Below are 21,086 nucleotides of genomic sequence, written 5' to 3'. Positions count from 1 at the left end.
GCCAGAACCTGCCCTTCGGCCTCGGTTTTCACCTCTGGCAGCCCCAGGAGACGTTCCTTCGTGGCGGCTGCGGAGAGGCCGGGGGAAGACGTGACTCCGTCATGGCGGGGCAGAGACCCCTGAGGGAGGAGGCCGCGTCTCCTCGGTGAGGGAGCTGGACAGGCCGCGGGACTCCGGTCCTCGAGGGGGAGGAACGCGATGGCGGCGTGGCTTGGGACTGCGCTGCCAGCACCGTCTGCAGGGCTCCCTGCAGACAAAGCAGTATAGTCCCCACGCTGCATTTCTCAAGGGAGTTGTGCCAGAGCTCACAGGGATGGCCAGAACAGCCAGGCTGCCACTTCACGCCATCTTAAGGTGGAAAGCGAGGGCAGGTTCCCAATGTGTGTCATCAACTTGGAAGCTCTGTGTAGAAGAGGGAATCGTACGTCGCAGCAACCTGCAGGTAACTACTTGACGCCAACCTGATTCTAGTCCAGCTGCTGACAGTTGTTGCAAAGAAAAAGAAAATGTATTTGCCCTGAAGTCCTAATTATTATAAAATAGCACGTCTTTATTTTTTTCAGAAACTAAGGCCTTTTATTGCATTTTGCGTCACCATTCAAACTTAGGAACAAACCGCACTGAACCATGATGCATTCTTAAATGCAGTATCTCAGCAGTTTACAGTGTTTGATCTGAACACGTGAACCACTTGAAAAACATTATTGCTAATGATGGAATAGCTCCATCTTCTGGAACAAAAGTTATTTCCTTGACAGCCATCTTTCTATTTCCAACATGGATCTATATGTAACAACTTCTATTTCAAAACCTAACTTGAATATTTTTACTGATGGAAGGTGAATCTTGGGTAGAAAACGGGAAGAATTTAGGATAATGTGATTTCTGATAAACTTTAGGACTTTATTTTCTAATGACACTGGAAACGCATGTCCATCGTTCAACATGCCATATTAAAAACTGACCTTATTATTCAAGAAATAGCTGGAATCTGATTTTGAGAACAAGAATTTAAACTCCGTTTAAGGCAAAACACTCGACGCAGATCGTTAACTTTAGTTCTGATTTAGGGTACTTTAAATCAGGAGGCGGGCGGCGGGGCGGCACCTCGCGCGCACCCACTCCGCGGCGGCGGCGGCGGCGGGAACCGCGCGGTTGCCACGGCAACGGGAGACGCCCTGCTCCCGCCCCGCCCTTTCCCTAGGAGCGCTCTGCGCTTGCGCCGGGCTCCGCGCCTACGTGGGGTCGCGTCGGGGGCGTGGCCCGCCCCGCCCTCCTCCCCCTCCTGCCCGCCCTCCCCGCGTGCGCGGCCGTTACGCGGCCGGTGCCGCCATGAGGCGCGGGGAGCGGCGGGGCCACGGCGGAGCCCTGGGCAAGGCCGCCCTGGAGGAGCAGCCCCCGCAGCCCAACGGCGGAACCGCCGCCGCGGCGGTAGAGCGGACCCCGCCGCCGCCGCCCGGCGCCGAGAGGGACGGCCCCGGCCCCGGCCTGCGCCGCAGCACCGAGTCCGAGGTCTACGACGACGGTACCAACACCTTCTTCTGGTGAGAGCCGCCCCCCTCACGCCGGGGCCCGGGCGGGGCCCCTTCCCGCCCGGCCCCGCGGTCCCGCTGTGGCGAGCAGGCCTCCGCACCGAGCTGCGGTTCCCGGCTCCCCTCAGCTCGCCCCGCTTGCTCCTCGCTCTTGCGGGGGTTCCGCCGGCGGCAGCGGCCTTTAATTCCTCCGTCGCCTGTGGCGAGATGCGTGGCTTGTCGGCGCAGGCGGCGCGGCTCCGCGGAGTCGCTGAGGAAATGGGTTCTCGGGCTGGGGGCTCCGGGAGCAGAAATGAAAAGTTACCGCGCGTTATCGGCAATTTACGTTGCGACCGCGACAGGCGCCGGTGCTAAAACTGAGGAGCCGTAGGCTGTGTCTCCAGATGTTCCTCCTGGTACTGTGGCACTATCAATTATTGCTTCCTGGCAATTTAACAGTGATTCGGGACTGACTTCTGGCAGCAGCCTCTCCTTTCTCCGTCCCGGTCATTAGCGAGCAGTGCCTTACAGCTAACCGGCAGGGCTGGTCGTGCCGGGTGAGCGCTTTGGAGGTGGGTGCTGGCACCCGGGGAGCCCACCGACTGTGGGCAAGCTTTCATGCTTGACTCTGGTTGTTTTATCAGCGTCCTTTAGGTGAGCTCCACCTACTTCTTCCCCCTCCCTCAGTCTCGGAAGAGGTCTTCTCTCGCTGTGTTGTTTCCTGTAATTCTGCTAGAAAGCTAAAGTTGTTATGCTTAAGTACTGCTGGTGAGGTATTTGGTATGGTTTTGCGGCATGTTCGGTCCAGAAAATTGTGACTGTCTGTGTTAGGCCAATGGGGCAAATCAGTTTTTGTTAAATTCAGTCCTTGCAGGAAGGGATGCGTTTCTAGAAAAGTGCTTCTAAATCCTATCTTTGCTGGGGTTGTTCTAGAAATCTGCTTCAGCGCACATGTGCGTACATCCATGATTTTTTTGTGCATGTTAAATGCACATCCTTTTTGATTAAGGAAACCAAGCTGACATTGAAGTCCCTTGTTTGGAATATGAGCTGAGGGTGATATGATTTGGCTCGAGTTTGACATTAAGGAGTAGGAGGGGGAGGGCACTTGGCTCTTACCCTGCCAATCTGGACAGTAGCGGAGTGGAGGGTGTTGATCTTGATGAGCCGCTGATTCTAGGTGATATTTCTGTCAGTGCAAACTGCGAAGAAACACTTAGATGCTGCTGGATCGCAGGGTGGTCTCTGCAGAAGCCTGACAGACGTGAGTGTAGCCGAGGGACACTGTCACCTTGAGGGCAAGAGGACCTTTCCTGGAGAGCACCTTAGCGTTGCCACATGTAGGCTGAGTGAGCGATTGAACAACTGGATCCTGCTGAGGTCTGCAGAGTAGTGCCATCTTATAAATGGAAAATGGGTAAAACTGACATTTTCTTACTATCTAGTCAAGGTGGCTCTTGCCAGGTATTTTGTGATGCCTTAAAAACACCTATTGCTGTTTTCATTCTATAATCTCACCTCGTTGCACCTTTTTCCTGTTGTGGGGGTATGCGGCCAGCATGCAGTGTGGCACCCCTACAGGATTTTCATCTTAAAATAAAGGCTGTAGCTGCAGTTAATTTGTCCATGTGAATTGTTCCTTTGGAAGTCCCAATGTGCCACTGTTCTTTAAGGATTTTCCCTCATGTTGGCAGTGCGGACAAGTGTGGTGTTGAATTGTTCCTCAACTTACCTGTTTATTTTATTTTCTCTAGTAGTGTATGTTGCTTGTGCTGGCAGCCAGGAGTTTAAATGCTTGTAAAAGTTTCAAGGCTTTTCCACTGTTACTTTTGACCTGTGCATGACAGCGTTGAGTGTTTCAGCGTATCCTTTGGTAATGACTCAGTTCTTACAGTGGCCCAGAATAAAGATTATACAGAGGAATGATTTTCTTCCTGTGACCCATGGTACTCTTCTTGTGCTGTGTGTTATGGATGGGGTCACAGAAAATGGAAATTTCAAGAGAGTGGGCACTCTCTGTCTTTGCCTGTATGGAAAGTACCTTTTCTCTTTGAAGTTCAGAAGCTAGGGGATAAGGTTACCCACGTGGTGTGCTCGGTTTGGAAAAATTCAAGAATTTGGGACTTGTAGATGCAGTCAGAAATCATTCTAGAAGTAGTTCAATTTGCAAAGGTAATTGCTATAAATGCAATCACTTGGAAAGGTGGTACTTTCTAGCTGTCTGCCTGCTCTTTTTACATCTTCCTAAAACTCTGAAAAACAAGTTACATGCTATATAATAATTCTATTCTTATTCAGTCGTAACTTGAAACTGGAAAATACTATATGTTAATTACATTGTGGGAACCTGCTCAGTCAGTACCTTGACAGCTCTTTTTCTCATTGGGAAATGTCAAGGAAAGGAAATGGGAAAAAGCTTTATGAAACAGATTGGCGGTCTCTGTATCTTTTATCCCTGAACTAATTTCAAAACATCTATTACTACTAGCAGAGAGCTGGAAATATCAGGGCTGCCTGGCAAGCCGCTGTTCTAGGCAAACATGTTCACTGTTGTTTACAGTACCTTTGTTTCTTGCCTGTCTGCTTACAGAATTAGCTTTCTGAATACAAACAAAGGACCTCTTTGTCGCTGAGATTTTGACTTTTTATTTTTTGTATGGTGTGAAGCACAGTAGATGTGATATTTTTACTGAGCTAGCATGGAAGAACCACTGGTTTTGTTTGGTTTTTTGTTGTGTTTTTTTTTTTTTTTTTTTTTAATATCCCCACATAGAGCTTTCTACAACATGTCTGTGGCTTTGTTTCTGTAACCTGTGGCAGAGTGAGTGCTGATGTGTCTTACAGGTTTTTGCTAGTGGGACTTTGTTCTGTGTGGGAAAAGGTGAATCCAATAGAACCAGGGGTTTTGTCACCTGTGAGCAGTAACTGTTGACAGATGCCTAAAGATAGTTGAAGCTGGAAAAAGAGGAGCTGTGTGTCTTTCTGTGGGGGAGCAAAAAAGCTCAGTGAAATATTAAATTGATTTATCTCCACTAAATAAAATAAATTATAAATGTGGAGGTGTGCAGCAACTTTTTTAAAGAGAAGAAGAAATGTTCCTCCCCCTTCTTACAGCCAGTGAAAGGCAGCAGAAGGTGGTGTGGTGTTGAGTGTTTTCATGCCAGCCCAGCCCAGTCTTGGATTACCAGTTTGGGATCATCTAGTTAAATATCATCTATGGTTTTTCTCCTAAAATGTCTGTGTTACCCCTGATTTCTATATACATTTCATAGCTTGTATTTAACAAAAGTCTATCTTCCAGGAAGGCTTCCAGTCTTGATTTGAAGACATTGGGAGGTGCCAGATAGATCTTTGCCACCACATTGCATTGGGACTCTATGGGTTAATTGCTTTTACTAAGCCTTACTTTAATTTGAATCTAATTAGCTCTAATGTCCTCTGTTGGTTATTGATGTGTTTTTTGTCTCTCACACTAAATAATTCTATATTGCCATCATGTGGATGTGATGTTAGTTACTAAGGTCATAGTGTGGCAGCAGAGATCTATGGAGCTCAGGAAGTTTTAAAAAGAAAAAGGAAAAACAAAAGGAAAAGAAGGAAAAAAAGGAAGAGGGGAATGGTAGGTAGAAGACTCCATGGGCTAATACAGCTTTTGTAAGAATTAATTCAGCCTGTTTGGTGCAGAAAGCATAGAAATTGCAGCTAAGGAAAAAGTAGTGTGTAGATGGCTGTGCCTGGATGTTTCTCTTGTTTTGGCCAGTATTGTGAGAAATCTTTCCTGATGGCCAGTGGAGGGACATTTCTTTGGAAATGAGCATACATGTGTGCAAACCAGCCTTTTTTGGTATTCAGGATTGGTATTCAAAGCAAAGTACTACTTGGCCACTCCTTGCACATTGTTCTTGCCTCTAAAAAACTAACTTTACAGTAGGGTGTGATTTTCTAAAAGGCTGTCTGGAGGAAGAGATGATGATTTAGCTGAAAGAGAGATTAGGGAGATGATCTGCAAATTGGCAGGAGCTTTTTTCATACCCTCTCGTGAGGGTTGGCTGCAGCACTTCCAAGGCAATGTTCCTCAAGCTTGTTGGAAACTTAACATTTGTTGGATATTGGGTTTTTTCCCCTCATACCATAAAAGCTTGCTGCTTTAAAGTGGGCCATGGCGAGGTTCTGTATTTGCTGAATCCGCTCTTCTGATTCTGTACCTGGTCAGAATTGACCAAGTTTAAGCATGTTGCTTAACTTGAGCAGAGAAATCTTGCATCAGGCTACTGATGTGTCACCCAGCTTGTGCTTTTTTAGTTTTTAGCTATGCCCTGGCAGTGTCTGGTTGCTAGAACATCCAGGAGGCAGTTGTACAATCCGGCTAAGCCACGTTAGTCAGCTGGGCGTATTAACTCTTGTCAAGGATGAGGGCAGCTGTCTCCTGAGAATTGCGTTATTAGAATGTCATTACCCTTTCCTGAAAGGAAGGGATTGCATAGTTCCTTCAAGTAGAGCTTCCTGAACACCCATCCATAGTTCCTTCAAGTGTAGAAGTATCTTTGTGCAGAGACCCTGTGGGAGTTTAATGCCCCAGCTGGGCTTTACCCTAGTGTTAATTCTCTGTATCAGTTTCTCTTTTGTAACCATGCTGCAGAAGTTTTAAGGAGAATGGAGGAAAACATGGTGAGAGTCAGCTTGGGGTTCCTAGGCGTGGTTTTCAGGGGGAGTGCAAAGGCAGACCCCCTGCTACCACAAGTGATACAAGTGAGTTTTCAGTATCTGGTGAAATCAAAGGCTCAGCATGCCAAGAGTATGCAGGATTAGTTTCACCCTGGGGAAGTCACTTTCCTTGTAGTGGTGTACCCTGTGCACAGAAAGAGTTTGTGTTTGTGAGTGCACACTGGGATGGTAGGAGCTCTCTACAGACAGCTTCTTCCATGCTGGCGTTTGGCTCATCAGAGTGCTGTCATATGACTTGAATTCTACAGCAGTTTACAAAATAAATCATCAGCCTGAAGAATTAGCTATGTGCTTTCATGCAGTTAAATCTGGCGTAAGGGCACCTTCTTCTTGTTCCTGATTATTGCCTTTTTTTAAAAAAAAAAACCACAAACCTGCTTAAAGTGTGTGTTATCTGTAATGCAAAGTCATGCTGTCTCTGTGGAACTGTTTTAAACTAAAACCCGAAACAAAGATTTCAATAGGTTTAAACATATAAAAATGTTTAATATTTAAAACAGATCATTTTGCGAACCTTTATTAACTTGTGAACTCTCTAGAACTGATGAATGGAAACTTTGTCTTTCCTCTCTTCTTCTTCAAAGGAAATGACTAATTTGTTGAAGCTTTGCTTTTTAATCCATTGTTCTAGTTTCTCTGTGAAGGTATGTGGTGTGGTACTTCTCTTACTGAGTGATTGTTCTATGAGAGGCACCAATTTATGGCAAGGAAAATCAACGTTACTATTTTGGAGTGTCACAAGTACGTACAGAAATTTAATCAGTGTTATGTACCTTTATAGATGTACTGAAGACTTGTTACCGGTCTAAGAATAGGTACATTTTTATTATCTCTGAGAGTTTAAACAGATTTTAAAATGGAGCCTACAGCTTAAAAGCAACAGTCATGTTTCTGTTGCATTACACATGTAGATGCTTGGAGCTTTCAGGCAGTGTCACGTATGAAGTACATACTTTGCTTTGGCTGCCACTGATTATTTTTTGTGATCTAGATGGATGAGAGAGATCTCATGTCACAAACGGGCAGTTAACCTCTTATTTTTGAAATGTTGAGGCCTGACCACTTGCTTTGGCCCTGTGCAACATGAGAGTCTCGGTTTCCTGTCTCTAATTTTGGATGTATTATCAAGATTATGACCAAGATTGAATTTTTCTTGAAGGTTTCAAAAACCTCTCTATATCCAAACAGGATTGTTTCCCTGTTAATTACAATTTTGATTTTGAATGTCAAAATATTTGTCAGTTTTAAATTGTTATTAATTTTTATTGTATTTTCCTGTATCTTATTCTTCACAATAACTTAAACGCTATACTGCTGTTGAAGTAGTAGATTTGTTGTACTGTCTATTTGTCATATTTTCTTCAGAATTCCCAGCATGCGTCAGATGATGCGTTGTTATATGGAGGGTAGAGAGCTTTGACATTCGTTCATCTTTTAAAATCTCAGAAATGCTTTTATGACTTTACCATTATTTGGAATAAAGAAAAAAAGTTGATGATAGGCTAAGATGGGACTAGTTGTTTTAGTTGACAGATTCTTTCTCTAGCAGTAGGTATTAATGCAAGTTTTTAAAGCAGAGAGGCAAACTGTACTGGCTGTTCTTTGGAATTTTGTTTCACTTAGAGAAGTGACAAAAAGATTGATAAATAATTTCTTTGCATGCCATTCTCAATGATTGTTACTGTTTTTAATGTTGTTATTGCATCATTTATGACAAACAAGAACACTAATGCAAAGCAATGGATAATAAGGGTGTGGTCCCATTCACTTAAGCTGATTTTAGTTTGTACTGGAGATTGAATGAGGTCATCCACTGCCTGCTCTGCTGGGGTATTACTCCCTCCTTTCCATCCAGGGAGCTGATCTCTCCGAATCTCCCCAGGAAAGAGATACTTTAAAAATTTCCTTAGCTCTTTTTTCTCATAGACTTTATTTGGAAAATAAAAGATATGATAGTAATTTCCTTGAAAAACCTACAGTTTCTAAATATGACAGAAGAATTAATTACCATGAAAAACAGAAGTTAGAATTGAACTTAATCCCATGCAATGGAAAAGCCCCCATTTCTTTGTAAACTGCAGTGCAGGAGAGGTGTAGTGACTGATGCTGCCTGTTGGACTGCCTAAGTTGCCCTCACTTGGTGTTTAAGTTATCAGGGCAAGTATTTTTATAAAAACAAAACTTGAATTATTTCACTTAAATGCCCGAGTGTTTAAATGGGGAAGGAGCTAGATGTAAGGTACAGGAAGACAGAAAAATAAGCTACTTAATGTTCCAGCTTTTTAGTAGTTTGGGATTTGTTGTGAATTCTCTTTGACCTTCCTGGTCTTACATATTTTTGTATGCATATACTTTTAGGCACTGTTTTCTCAGAATTTTTGACATAAAACCTCCTAGAACTGGCTGTAGTCTGTACCCCCTTGCTTCTGGTGTGTTGCCTGAACTCCTGTATGATTCCAAGGGGAAGATACCTGGTCTGCTTAGCTGTTTTCAGTCTCCACAGACTTCAGGCTAGGAGAACATAAAAGCCTTTCTGCATAATTCCTGTAATGCTTACCTTGCTGGGGATGTTCTTAGTTGTCTTGTCTTCCTCTTGCTGTGTTATTTTAAAGTGTATGTGGAGACTAAAATAATCCCTCTTTATGCAGTTTAATTCATCCAGACTGACATCACTCATATAAGTTCTTCTGTATGCTGTTCATTTTTCTGGCTACTGTAACTGTTTCACATTTTGTCTTGTTGCATATGACTGTGCATATGGTGTATATCTATGCTTGCCTTTTTTTTTTCCTTTTTCACTCTGACAGGTAGGTTTGCATGGTGCTCTGCTACCTCTAGCAGCTGCCATCACTTTGTTGCTACTTGCAATTTTCTGGTTAGAGCTGCCAACTTGCTCTTTCCAGAAGACAAACCAATCTATAAAGTCTTTCATCCTGGCTTCTGGATTTCATGCTAGACTGCAAATTCGTTTACTTGACTAACCATCCTGAAAACTTGCTACAAGACAATCTGGCTTCAGCTGGAAATGAAAACTGAGCTAAAAGGGTAATGATGAGATATATAGCCTCTTGTTTCTCATTAAACAGGGGAGCTCATTGAAATTCAAGTTGATGGTTGTGGCACCAAAAATAAACCGAAAGCAGGGTGTGTGTAGCTCTCAAACACTGACCGTTCACTTTGCTACAAACTCCCCACAGGGATAAATGAAACTAGGCCATCGGTGAGTTTCTAGATGTGTTTATCTAAATGAGGCCGGCTAGTAACTGTTGTTTTGGCAATTTACATGACACTCAATGCATTGAAAAAGTAATCAACTTCATATAGGCATTCAGATGATGAAATGGTAAGATGGAAGACAGCATTTCTAGGTTTATTTTAGTAGCCTCTTAGATACTAGTTTCAAAAAAGTAAGCAATAAAACAAGGCATAAAATACAATGCATAGCCTTGCAGTTAACATAACCTTTTTCTATGATCAAAATATGGGTTGTTTTTGTATTAATTATATACATCTATAAATGCAGCAAACAAGACCATGGTCTGATTTAGGTGCATTAGGGCATTTAATTCAGTCCCTTGCTGTACTGCCTCCTTTGAGAGGACTGTATTTGTTTTTTTTAAACTACTGTAGGTTACAAAATAGGCACAGAGTCATGTGTCTGTTAAATGAATGTTAAGTATGTGATGTCTGAATCACCTGTTATTTGGCATCCTGGGTGGCAAGTCAAAGGGAAAATGCATCTGTTGGGCAGGAAGCTTTCTGCTGCAAAGCCTTTTTGTATTTTTTTTTTTCACGTGTTGTTTCCTTGCAAATTTTGAAAATACTTGTGGGTCCTTCCCTTTTTTTTTTCCCCTGGAGTTGGTTAGTCTGTGCCCTCTGGACTGCAAGGAAGGATAGTGTTAAATGCCAAACACCTTTTTAGCAGTGGCAGAAGAGGATTGCATCTGCTTATGAGGTATTGCATGTGTTTTCCAGTGGGATTAAAAGGATGCTGTGAGAAGTGGCTGTGTTTTGGATTAGGATGAAAGTGTAGTTCAAAATAACGCTTACCTTAACTTTCAGAGCAATTTTAGGTAGGTTACTGGATTTGATGTTTAAAGGTAAGTCAGTGGACTTCTCAGAAATCCTTGGTGATCTGCAGTTTATAATGCACTGTATAACTTGAATTTATACACATTTTGGTCTTTTGCCATAAAATGGAAATGTAATGCTAGCTTCTATTACAATATAATATAAAGAAAATGTAAAAAGAGCCACTATGTACAAATACTTGTCACATACAGTTATTTTAATTCATGTTTTTTCTGTTCTCTAAGCTTGATGCTTTATACCTGTGTTATTTTAATCATTTGTATTAAGAGATGTTGTGTAGTCCTCTAAACCAGAACTTGTGTCTTTGATATGATCTTAAATGGCCAGACTTCACATGCTTCTGAGCTGAGGTCAGATAAGTTTTCCACTGAAAACAATAAATGGCTTCTCATTAGGAAAGGAATTTTCAACTTTAAATAAAAAAATGCAGACAGTGCATTGTAAGAATATAATGTATGTCATAATCAGTAGGTGTATGCGTGTGCATATCAACTAGCTGCAGTAAGTTCTCTTCTTAACTCCCTGGTCTGGCTGTGTGTACTTAGCTCTTTTTTGTTTCACACCAAAATCAGTATAAGCAAATGGACTCTCATGGGTGGGGAAGCAAGAACTTGTGACTCCATATACACTAGCAATGTTCTGCCTGTACCCGTATATTATACCAGCAAGGTTGCACACTTCAACAGAGTAGAAAAACAACCACCAAGCTTTACTGTGGAGCTTTGCTGACACGGTTGTTCCAGCTGAAACCCCTTGTGTAGAGGTGGCCACATAGAGTTCTGCAGGCACAAACCTCTAGCTGTCAGTCTGTACCTGCTCTTCAGATCTAAGATGGAATGAAACTGTAAGAATTACTGGAAATAAGGCATCCAGAGGCAGCATCCTAATTCCTACAATTGCAACTGGTCTCATTCAGAGGGTTTTTTTGTTGGTTTTGGTTTTTTTAATGACTAGTTTTTCTTGTAATGTGCAATTCCCATGTCTGGAGTCAGTTCCCTTCTGTTTAGTCTTAAGAGTCTGTTCAGTCTGCTGCAGTTTTTATTAACAGGCTTTGAAATAGAGCTCTGCAGCAGCACCATCAAGTATATACCTGACAAACGAGGAGAGAAATCTGGAGGTTTTTAGATCTCAGTGTTAGCACAGTTGGTACTAATTTTTTCAAGTTGCTGTTGTTGATTTGGCAAGTGTTTGTCCAAATTTTCCTTAACTCAGAGCACTGGAGGGAAAATGAGCAAGATCCGTTCTTGTGGTAGGCTTCTGTTGCGTGCTAGTGCACAATGGACTGATAACTAAATTTAGCGCCACTGTAAATTCTGTTTTCTGTGCTGTACAATACATAGAGCTTCTTTAGTATTCTTGACTGCTGTCTATGTATTTAGACTTACTGAGGCTTCACTGACAGGTGAAGATGAAAGTTTTTTTTCTGCTTTCTGATGTCAATTTTCTCTCTTCTAATTTTTAGGAGAGCTCATACCTTAACAGTCTTGTTCATCCTCACATGTGCGCTGGGCTATGTAACCTTGCTTGAAGAAACACCACAAGATACAGCCTATAACACAAAGAGGTAAATATTTGAGAAAGTGTTTCTATAAGGTGTATATTAGAAAAAGGTAGCTGTATGAACAAGTTACCATACATGCTTTTACCTTGTGGATAAGCTACCTCAAATGACCTTTGCATTAACTTGTTTAAATGCCCCAACCCTTAGAAAGTGACAAAACCAAGCATAAGTCTGTAAGCTCCTTTGATGCTGGTCGTTGAATTTAATTTCTAATCAGCTTAGTGTCACTCACTGTCATACCTGGTGGCTGCTGTGTGTGTGATTTAGAACAAAATACGAAACTCTTTCTAAAGCCTCGAAGTACTGGCTGCGTTTCTTTGGCAATGATTCTGCCTCTTTTTCTTAAAATAACCTAACTTTCTAAGTTACGTGAGCTGTGACTAAATTTTTCTGGCTTAAGTGCTTTTTGTAAAACTATGTTCAGGAGTTCAATATGGATTATTATTTGTTATTGAAAATTAACATGAGAACTTGTAGCCCAAAGGGAAACTCTTGGAAAATAAGAATGAGAAGAGTCTTACATGTGTAGTCCATTTCTACCATAATTAAACTGATTAAATGTAGTTGAATTTCTCTTCTTTTTAAGGAAATACAGTCAGGAACAAAAAGGGGGAAGAAAAGTGGTCTTTTAAAAATCTAAGTATATTTTAAAAATGAAGGCTGTGCTTACAGACTGCAGAGCATCTGTGCTATAACCATGAAAATCATTCTGTTTTCTACCAGTCTGGTTGCTTAAATATAATGCTTCCCCCCCCCCCCCCCCCCTTTGCTATTAAAGGGTTTCTTCCTATTTTTTACATTTTTTTAAAGTGACTCAGGATATAGTATTCATTGTCATGGAGATGCAGGAATTAGGGTGTTTCCTGAGGTGATCTTGGTTGTTATTCTGTCAGTTACACAATAGATGTAGCTAATTTAATTCACACTCACACGTGTGCCGAGTTGAGGGTTTGTATTTTTATGTGTGTGGGTGAAATGAAACAAGTTGGAACAGAGTGCCCTGTCGGGAGCTGGGAAAATTTCTGCAAGCCTTTGGTGTGAATAAATGCCATTTTATTCCCAGTTATAATGAGCGAGTCTGGGGAGTGGATGATGGCGTGACATTCTTTGGAATGGCAGTTCAAAAATAAAGAAGGGGAAAAGCTGTAAGACAAGTGATGACACATCATTAGGGAGTAATACACATCTAAGGTGACTCAGTGGAATATCTTATTATTGAGATTAGAGCCTTTACTGCTTTAATAAAAACAAAACCAGGGAAGATTAATCAGCAGACTAGCCTTTCTTTCATGAAATAGAAGTTGCTTTCTGCATATTCAGTGCAGGGAAGAATGTGCCCAGTTGTTAAAATCAATGTAACAGCATCATAACAGGCAATGAGTAGTGAATGTTCTTTGATCACTTCTGCATCGCTGCTCGTGGAATACTGCCTGCAATATCTAGATGCAAGAATACTTGAAAAGCAGCATCCTGAGAACTGTATACGGTGTTCCAAATACTGGTTTACGTTAATTTGTTTTGAAGAATGCATCTCTGTTTCCACTCATGCTGCACCCTTACACTATTGCCACAGTCATTCATGCTACATGACAAAGTCTGAGATGGTAGTTAATTTGGTCAAATCATTTCTACATCCAAGCTAAAGATCAATGCAGACATAATGCACAAGTCCTGTGCGCTTTTCCTAAGCTTCACCTCTGTTGCCTTGGACATGATTTACAAAACGGATGGAAGTGTCTGTGTTGTTCAGCACACTCCTTATGCTGAGTCAGTTTTCAGTGAACTCCTGTCTGGTCGCAATTAAATCTCTTTTCTGAGGTCTTTGAGGTAAGTGCTATGTCACGTTTATCACCATTAAGCATGAAGGATTCCAGCTCAATTCATGTCCCAGCCGTTATCCATGCCTTCCCTTCCTTAGCATCTGTGTGCCTGCTGTGCTCATATCTCATTGTTCCTGACCAATTTTATGTGGCTTTTTAAGTGTACGTTTGAATAAAAAGAGGCATTTCAGAGCAGGAGTGAGATGGTCACAACTTGTGTAAGTATATCCATATGCCCAGTTTTCACAGATTTTTATTTTTGCTTCCATAACTTAAAATACCTTATCCTACCCTGAGATCTTTTTCAGCCTTAACGTAGAGCCGTTGTGTGTTCTGATCTAAAATTTTGGCCTGCATGAGGCTGTCACTGTGTGCAAATATTTCGTGGGAACACTTGCCTGCTTAACGAACAGAAGTAGTTTTACTACCAGTGAGCAGTGTCTCTGGCTGTCATGCTTTTTTATTTCCAACTACTGCGCACAATGACAGTGGAGCAGTGTTTCGGTGCTTAGGTGCAAAGTCTAAATACATGCTTGCAAACACTTAAACCTCCTTTGTTCTTAAGCTCTTGCTGAGAGGTGCCATAGTGCCTGTGAACTGCATTAGGTGCTTAGAGCAGAACGGTTGGACTCGATCTTAAAGGTCTTTTCCAACCTAAATGATTCTATGATTAAATTGAAGCAAAGTATACAAACTGCTGTGCTAGCTGCTGTTGCTGTTTCCTGGACTAGCTAAAGCAATAGGAAGTCATCTGAGGCTCTTGTCTTCTCCCCTATAAAAGTGCTTCATCCAGTCACTTACAGAAGCAGCTGAGGGCAGGGTGAATGGCTGGATTCATGCAATAAGTCATCAGGAGAAATGATGGACAAAAAACCAAATTAGAACATGAACCTGTGAGGTCATGGGGCGTGGTATCTATAGCAAAGGTTTATATTTGCATCTGTTTATATGCTGACATTTGAGTGCCATTTTTCTTTCTGCAGCATGTTAGGGCAAATAAAGGAGGAATTTATTTTTTTAAGATAAGATTTATAGAAATGTTTTATATGTAAATCTAGTTAAAGTTCATTAGGATCATACACAAAAATGTTGATGTGATATGTGACCAGACTGCCTCTGTTGTAGAGACAGCTGAAAATTTACTTCCTTAGCCAAAGAGATGTTGCGCTCCAAAGCCTGTCTGATAGATGAGACTTTTTATTCACACAGTTCCTACAGCATTCGAAACAGCCTTGAAATAGTCCACCCCGTCTGACAACTGTCAACTTCTCTCCCATTAAGCACCCAGGAAGAGCTGACAGGACTGAGCTCCAGCTCTGAGGGTAGCTAAATAAATATTCAGCAGCCTCTTTTGCATACAATGGCAGTGGAAGAAATCCACATCTCCAAAATACTTCGCTGAGTAGGCGTTCTTAGGAAAAACTGTTAATATTTTGTCCATATAAAAAACACATTCAGGTTTAAAATCCTGTATGCATTAGGGTTGTACATTGAATTTCAAGCCATGAAACAGTCTCACTTCTAAGATGCCTTTCTACACCAGTTTTTGGCAATAACTGCTCAGCCATGGTAACAAATCTAGGTGCATGTGTATTTACAAGTTGATGATCTCTAGTCCTATTGCTGAACACCCACACAGGAAACAAGGTAACAAGGAGGCTAGACCTCCATCTGCCAGTCTACCAGTTCTTCAGCTTGTGACACCACTGAGGGGATTGTACCAGTCATGCTACTGTAGATACAGCCAGGGAAGGGACAGGGAGTGGGAGCTGTCTTGTTAAGAGCCTAGAACAAAGGACAATATACAGATACAGACAAGCTTCATTGTCTTGTGTCTCTGAATCAACTCTTAAAATAACACAAGCAATAGCTTGTTTGCACTAATGAAACTGTTGCCATGTTTGCCCTTTCTTATTTGGTTAAGTGCTAAAATTATTTTTGTAGGCACGCTTTACTCTCTGCTGCTAAAGAAAATATGTTAGCCCAGGAAGATATGTTAGCTGCATCCATCCAGGCTGCCTGCAGGGGTAGTTTGAAGAACCGTCCCCCCCAAATCCTAGAGAAGTTCTTACCTGAAGCCATGGTAAGCCAGCAGGCTGGTTAGGCTTTGAAAGCTTCATAAGGAGGCAGTATGATGATGTTAAGGGGAGAAATTTATTTACCACAGGGAAAAAAAGATAATGGAGCTGACATGGTTATTATGTTATTTTCTTCAAAACTTCTCATGGTGAACTTGAAGTAAAATAATATAGCTGAAACTCCAGCTTATTTCAGCACAGCTGCTGCAGCTGCTGTTTGGCTGAGAGTAGATTTTAGAAAAAGGAACATACCTGTAAGTTCCTGTGGTGATTTAGATTCATGTCATCTCCAGCTTTGGGAAAATTACCCTCACAAGGCCTGAAACAATGATCTTGGACACTTTGGTTCATGGCTGAGCATAATGATAGTGAACAAAGAGATGTGCATTGTTACATGATACAGAATGCAGACTATTCTGTGTAAATGTAAATTTGTAGTCCTGGTATTTCCAAATACAGACTAGTGACTCAAAATGCAGAATATTCTCATTTGAGATCAGCTGAAACTTTTTTAGCATCTTCATCTTTGATTCATTTGGTAGCTAATTCTGTTGTGCTTCCCAGTGTCATAAAGCAAATAAAATAATGGAGTTGCATCTGTTAAGTAGAACCCATTTTTATTTTCAGGAAGCACAAACTTTTTATACTCAGAGGTGAATGTCGCAAAATAGTTTTTATAAATCCTTTTGGTTTTTATTTTGAAATAAGATTTTGAAATGTTTAAAGCATGAATAGTCTACTATTGCTTCTTGTATGTAACATTTCCTTAATAAAACCAAAATTATTGGGTATTTTCTGTGGCTCCTGCAAACATAGCCACTTTATTTACAGTTAAGGGTTGCATCATTTACGGCAAATGTGGCCTACACTTATCCTACAATGTAGTGAGGTATTTCTCAATTATCTCTCTCTTCAGCCAGCTCTTAAGCAGGTAATATGAGAAAGCATGAAAGTTCTATTGGAGTTCAGATGTAGAAAAAAGAGCGTTTTTGGATTGTGTTGTACTGTTTCATTCATTAAGACTAAAGGAACGTGCCCAAGTATAGACCATGGGGTCTTATCTTCTTGAAAAACAAGTGGCACCCCCTGAAAAAGAAACACTGTTTTGTGCATGTAAGATGTTCAAAATCTCAATTACTTAAAATCTCAGGAGAATTTTAAGTTGATGTTGGGTACCTTGAAATTAAATTCCAGACCTCACCCACCTAACTCGCATCTCAGTCTCTTGAGGTCTCTACTGCATACTGAGGGAGTGGTGTTCCTGATGGCAAGGGTCAGGCATTCAGACATGAGCATTTGCATTTTCTCATTTTTCTTTTACTTGCAAAACAAAACTTTATTGGAAAGCATACTGTATGTGATCAGTGGGTTTCAAATCCTGGATCTCGAATGTTGCTTGCTTAATTTGCTGTTTGATCAGTAAGGATCTCTTCCTGGAGCCTTCTGGCTGCCCTTAAGGGTTCTGTTCCACACTGGCTTAAGCGGATGGTTTGTCCTTAACTGGGGACAGCTGTGTTCCTTGGGAGAGAGGTGAGCCAAGCCAACTGAATAGAAGTTTATTTTTTCCTAGGTTAGTTTTCAGCCAGATCAGTCCTTGTACCACCTCATTCTGGTAATGCAGAAAATTCTGCCTCCTGGAAGGAGGCAGACAGCAGGACTGTGGCAGCCCTTATTTAGGTCTTACCTTGCTGAGGATGACAAAACTGTGTGGGTCTGGGCTTAGGGGTTTGGGATTACATTGTGGGTCTTCAATATACTTGGGCTCATGGTCTGATATTTCTTATTTTTCTTTAATGTCTCTGTTACGTTCTGTTAGGCTCTATATTATAGTTCTAGCTTTTGAAATAGCGCCAGTGGCTGTTTGGTCTTACAGGCTCCTTCTTGTCTTTAGTTGACTAAGAAAATGTTTTGGAGTGGTGACAAGTTCAACAGTTCGTTTTTAAATTTCATTGAAATTTTACTGGAGCAATTAGAAGCTCTCTAACTTGAGAGCTTTCTCACTGCTAAATTTTAAGTGTCTTTCTGACAAAGTGGGCATGAAAGCTTCTCAAAGACATAGGGAAGCATTTGACTTGTGCATCTCACGATCACCTGCAGGCTAAGGCTCATCATGTGGATCGAGGAACTGCTCTTTTGTTTTTTGCTGGATGGGTTCTCAGCCAGGTCAGGCTCCTTGCTTGGCTGGCCAGATACTAGTAAATGACAGCAAAATGGAAGCAATGGAAGCATGCAGTTACTGAGGAGGAAGGGAGAAGGACGGATGGCTAAAGTTTGGCATTTGAGACAGTCTGTCATGAAACCACGCTTAAAAGTATAGGAATTTATACCTGTTTCCCTGAAATATAATCTTCAAAAGTCACCTACTTATGATTGACATGCTTAGTAGTTAAGAAACAAAGACCAGACATTCTTTACATCAAAGAATATAAATTACAATTTCACTAGGAAGATGAAGAAATATGAACAGTTTGTTCTATTTTTCACTTTCAGAGGTATTGTTGCCAGTATTTTGGTTTTCTTATGTTTTGGAGTTACACAAGCTAAAGATGGACCATTTTCAAGACCTCATCCAGGTAATTTATGTTGCTTAAGTCATTCAAATGTTTCTGATAAATTGCATGGTTTATGGTGAACGTAAATATTTGTGTTACTTGTAGAGAAGGTAGGTGGTAATTTTAAATAATAATAATATAAGTTCGTTAACACTGCACACTTAGCACATAGCCTCTCAGTCTGCAAACAGCATAGCGATCCTTCTGTGCTTTCAATCTGCATGTAGCATAGGATTTTCTTTTTGTCTCCCTATTTTGGCTTCCTGTTGTTAGCAAAAGCTTTGTGTGAACTGCCAGATTCTTGAAACCTTAACTTCCCTTGTTTATTCCCCCCCACCCCCCCCTTCTATAATGGGACTGCACTTCTGACCATGTATCCAGTTGCTGGAACACTATGCTCCTTTTACTGTATGTCCATTATCCACAATAACCGGTAAATTAGAAGCCTTTGATTATGATTTTAAAGATTTCTAGTAAGACTGTAAGTCTTGAAAGCATTTGAAAGCACAACACAAAACCTCTTCCATGTAGTGTTATATCAGATGAAGTATGAAAATGTTTTAGTATCTTTGATCTTTTGCCTATTTTTAGATGTGAATCATTGAGAAATAATTAAGGGAATATATATAGGCTTACATAATATTCCTGAAAGCATTAGTCTCTCCTACAGTCAAATACAGCTATAATATTTCTTATGCCAAAAATTTAACCTTTAAACTGTAAAATTTAGGAATGCTGTTCTATATGAGAAACAGCAGACACGTTAAAAACCTTGATCAAAGCAGATGTTGTTCTAGAGCAATGCCCACAGCACACCTCTGCAAACTTAAGGTTTTATTCAGAAGTTTGCATTTCTGAGGTCTTATTAAATAGCAGGTTTTAGTCTTCCTTTTCTGTTACAGTTAATTCTGGTTCCTCCTATGAGTCAAATTACTCCTTTTAAGGACACCAGTGATGTTTGGGTGCTTTCAGTTTTAGAATATCCAGTGATTTTGTCTGGGATGGAAGTAATTTTTATTCCCTAGAACAACGTAGTACAAATTGGATGGGGAAAGTCCAAAGGTCAGAGATCTCTGCAGCGAACTTCTAGTGTAGACTGAGCCAATGTCTACCACCTCTGTATGCTCCTGTCTCGGAAACAGCAGTTACTGGACTGAAGCTGAGTATCTTTCAGCAGAATCAAATCGTCCATGAACAGGGTGATTGAAGAAGTTCCCATGTGTTCAATCACTTCAAATATTGAGTGTATTCATGACGTCTTTTGTCTTAACTTCACCTTTCCTCTATCTTGTTTGATGGGATGATTTTTGAAGAGTGATTTTCAGGGGCTATAGCAGTTTGCTACGGTAGCAAATACTTCCACAGTCACAGCAAGACATCTGGGTGCCTTTGAAAGGAAAATGGCAGTCTTTCTCCATACTTCTCCTGTGGGAAGGCTCTAGCAGGTAGCAGAGAGCACGGCATTGCAGCCCCATGAGATTCAGTGTCAGCTCTCCAGTTAGAGGGTCGTATTAGGAAGTTCCCATCAGGCAATCAAGTCTTTGACCTTAGCTTTGTGGTGCTGTTCCGGGAGAAAGATCTCATCTCAAAGGAACTGGCAGCACAGGCCGCTGGTGTGTGCTGCTTCCATTTATAGGGCAGAAAGAAGCCTTTGGGTCAGTGAGGTCACTACGATCACATACAGCCACATCAGATCTGTTATGTGAACTCTTCAAGCTGTATCATAAAAGTAGCTAGGTTTCGTGCCCTGCTTCTGTCAGGTGATTTTTGGAGCCCTATAATTCAGTATGTGTGTACCTATTTATGACTAGCTCAGAGGTGTTTTATATTTTTGTCTGTTTTTTGTGCCTAATGTTGTTCTGTTTAAATAGCTCTTTTTACTTAGTGTTTATCCACCTAATTTATTTATACACAGCTCGCATATGCCAACTCACTGTTGGTTTTGCTAAAGCAACAAGTTTTGCTTTTAGTCTCCCCCCTCAATGTAAGTCTACTTTCCTTGGAATTTTTTTCTTTACTTGTTTAGCCTTTCAGGTGGCATAGGTCAAACTCAAAACCTCTGTTGCTAAATAGGAGTAAGTGGCTGGTTGTGCACTCAGCCAGGCAGCGCCCTCTTGTTAAGTTTTCATCTTGTGTTTTCAAGTCTCCCTACAAGGGCAACAGTTCAGTGTTTGAGCATAGTAATCACTAAACTATCAGGTATGTAAATGATTAGTTGAAGCCTACTTAATCAGAAAGATAGTCTTAATTTGAGGAAGGTTCATGGTGACAGGTGCATTTAAGGAAAACAAATATTAGAGGTATGCCAAAAATAACTTTATAGCTAAAGCTGAGGCCAGTCCAGGAAGACAGAGAACATAGTGTTTGTACAGCTTTGAAAATATCTTGTTTCTGGCATACATGTACAGATATAAAGTAGTCTTCAGAACCTCTTGGGTACTTATGTCAGCCAGGGAGAAAGCACACTAAATTATAACCAGATTGTATTTTTTTTTATTATGTAGTATTGCTGAGCATAATCAGCAGCTGCAGATCATCTGTTGCCAGAACCCTACATATATAGGAGAAGAAAAGCTCAGATAAGGATTTAGATTTTTCTGCGTTCTGAATTGTATGTATATCAGTGTCAGAACTAGTCTGCCGTATTTATGTCTGTGAGTAGTGTAAAAATTGTCATACAAGGCTTGATAGGTCAGAAAAAACTCAGCTTTTTTTTAAGGCTCCTAGTCTGAAGGTGATGTTGGAAG

At 41.2% G+C, this 21,086-nt stretch overlaps 1 protein-coding gene across 3 annotated transcripts in view; it reads left to right on the top strand.

Annotated features, from left to right (window-relative positions):
• The first annotated feature begins 1,272 nt into the window (after window positions 1-1,272).
• PTDSS2 (phosphatidylserine synthase 2) overlaps window positions 1,273-21,086 on the top strand; it is a 42,116-nt gene continuing 22,302 nt past the window's right edge. The window contains exons 1-3 of one of the 3 annotated variants that reach the window (XM_049820123.1): window positions 1,273-1,544; window positions 11,791-11,892; window positions 18,278-18,360. In XM_049820123.1, coding sequence (XP_049676080.1) covers window positions 1,333-1,544; window positions 11,791-11,892; window positions 18,278-18,360 — 397 coding nt within the window. In that variant the 5' untranslated portion in view covers window positions 1,273-1,332. Of the gene's footprint in view, window positions 1,545-2,813; window positions 2,929-11,133; window positions 11,173-11,790; window positions 11,893-18,277; window positions 18,361-21,086 lie in introns of those variants that run through there. The other 2 variants (XM_049820124.1, XM_049820125.1) reach the window with 2 other exon arrangements.

This window comes from Accipiter gentilis, chromosome 17 (genome assembly GCF_929443795.1).
Source record: "Accipiter gentilis chromosome 17, bAccGen1.1, whole genome shotgun sequence".
NCBI classification, from domain to species: domain Eukaryota; kingdom Metazoa; phylum Chordata; class Aves; order Accipitriformes; family Accipitridae; genus Astur; species Astur gentilis.
This window is presented reverse-complemented; position numbering and strand designations above follow the sequence as displayed.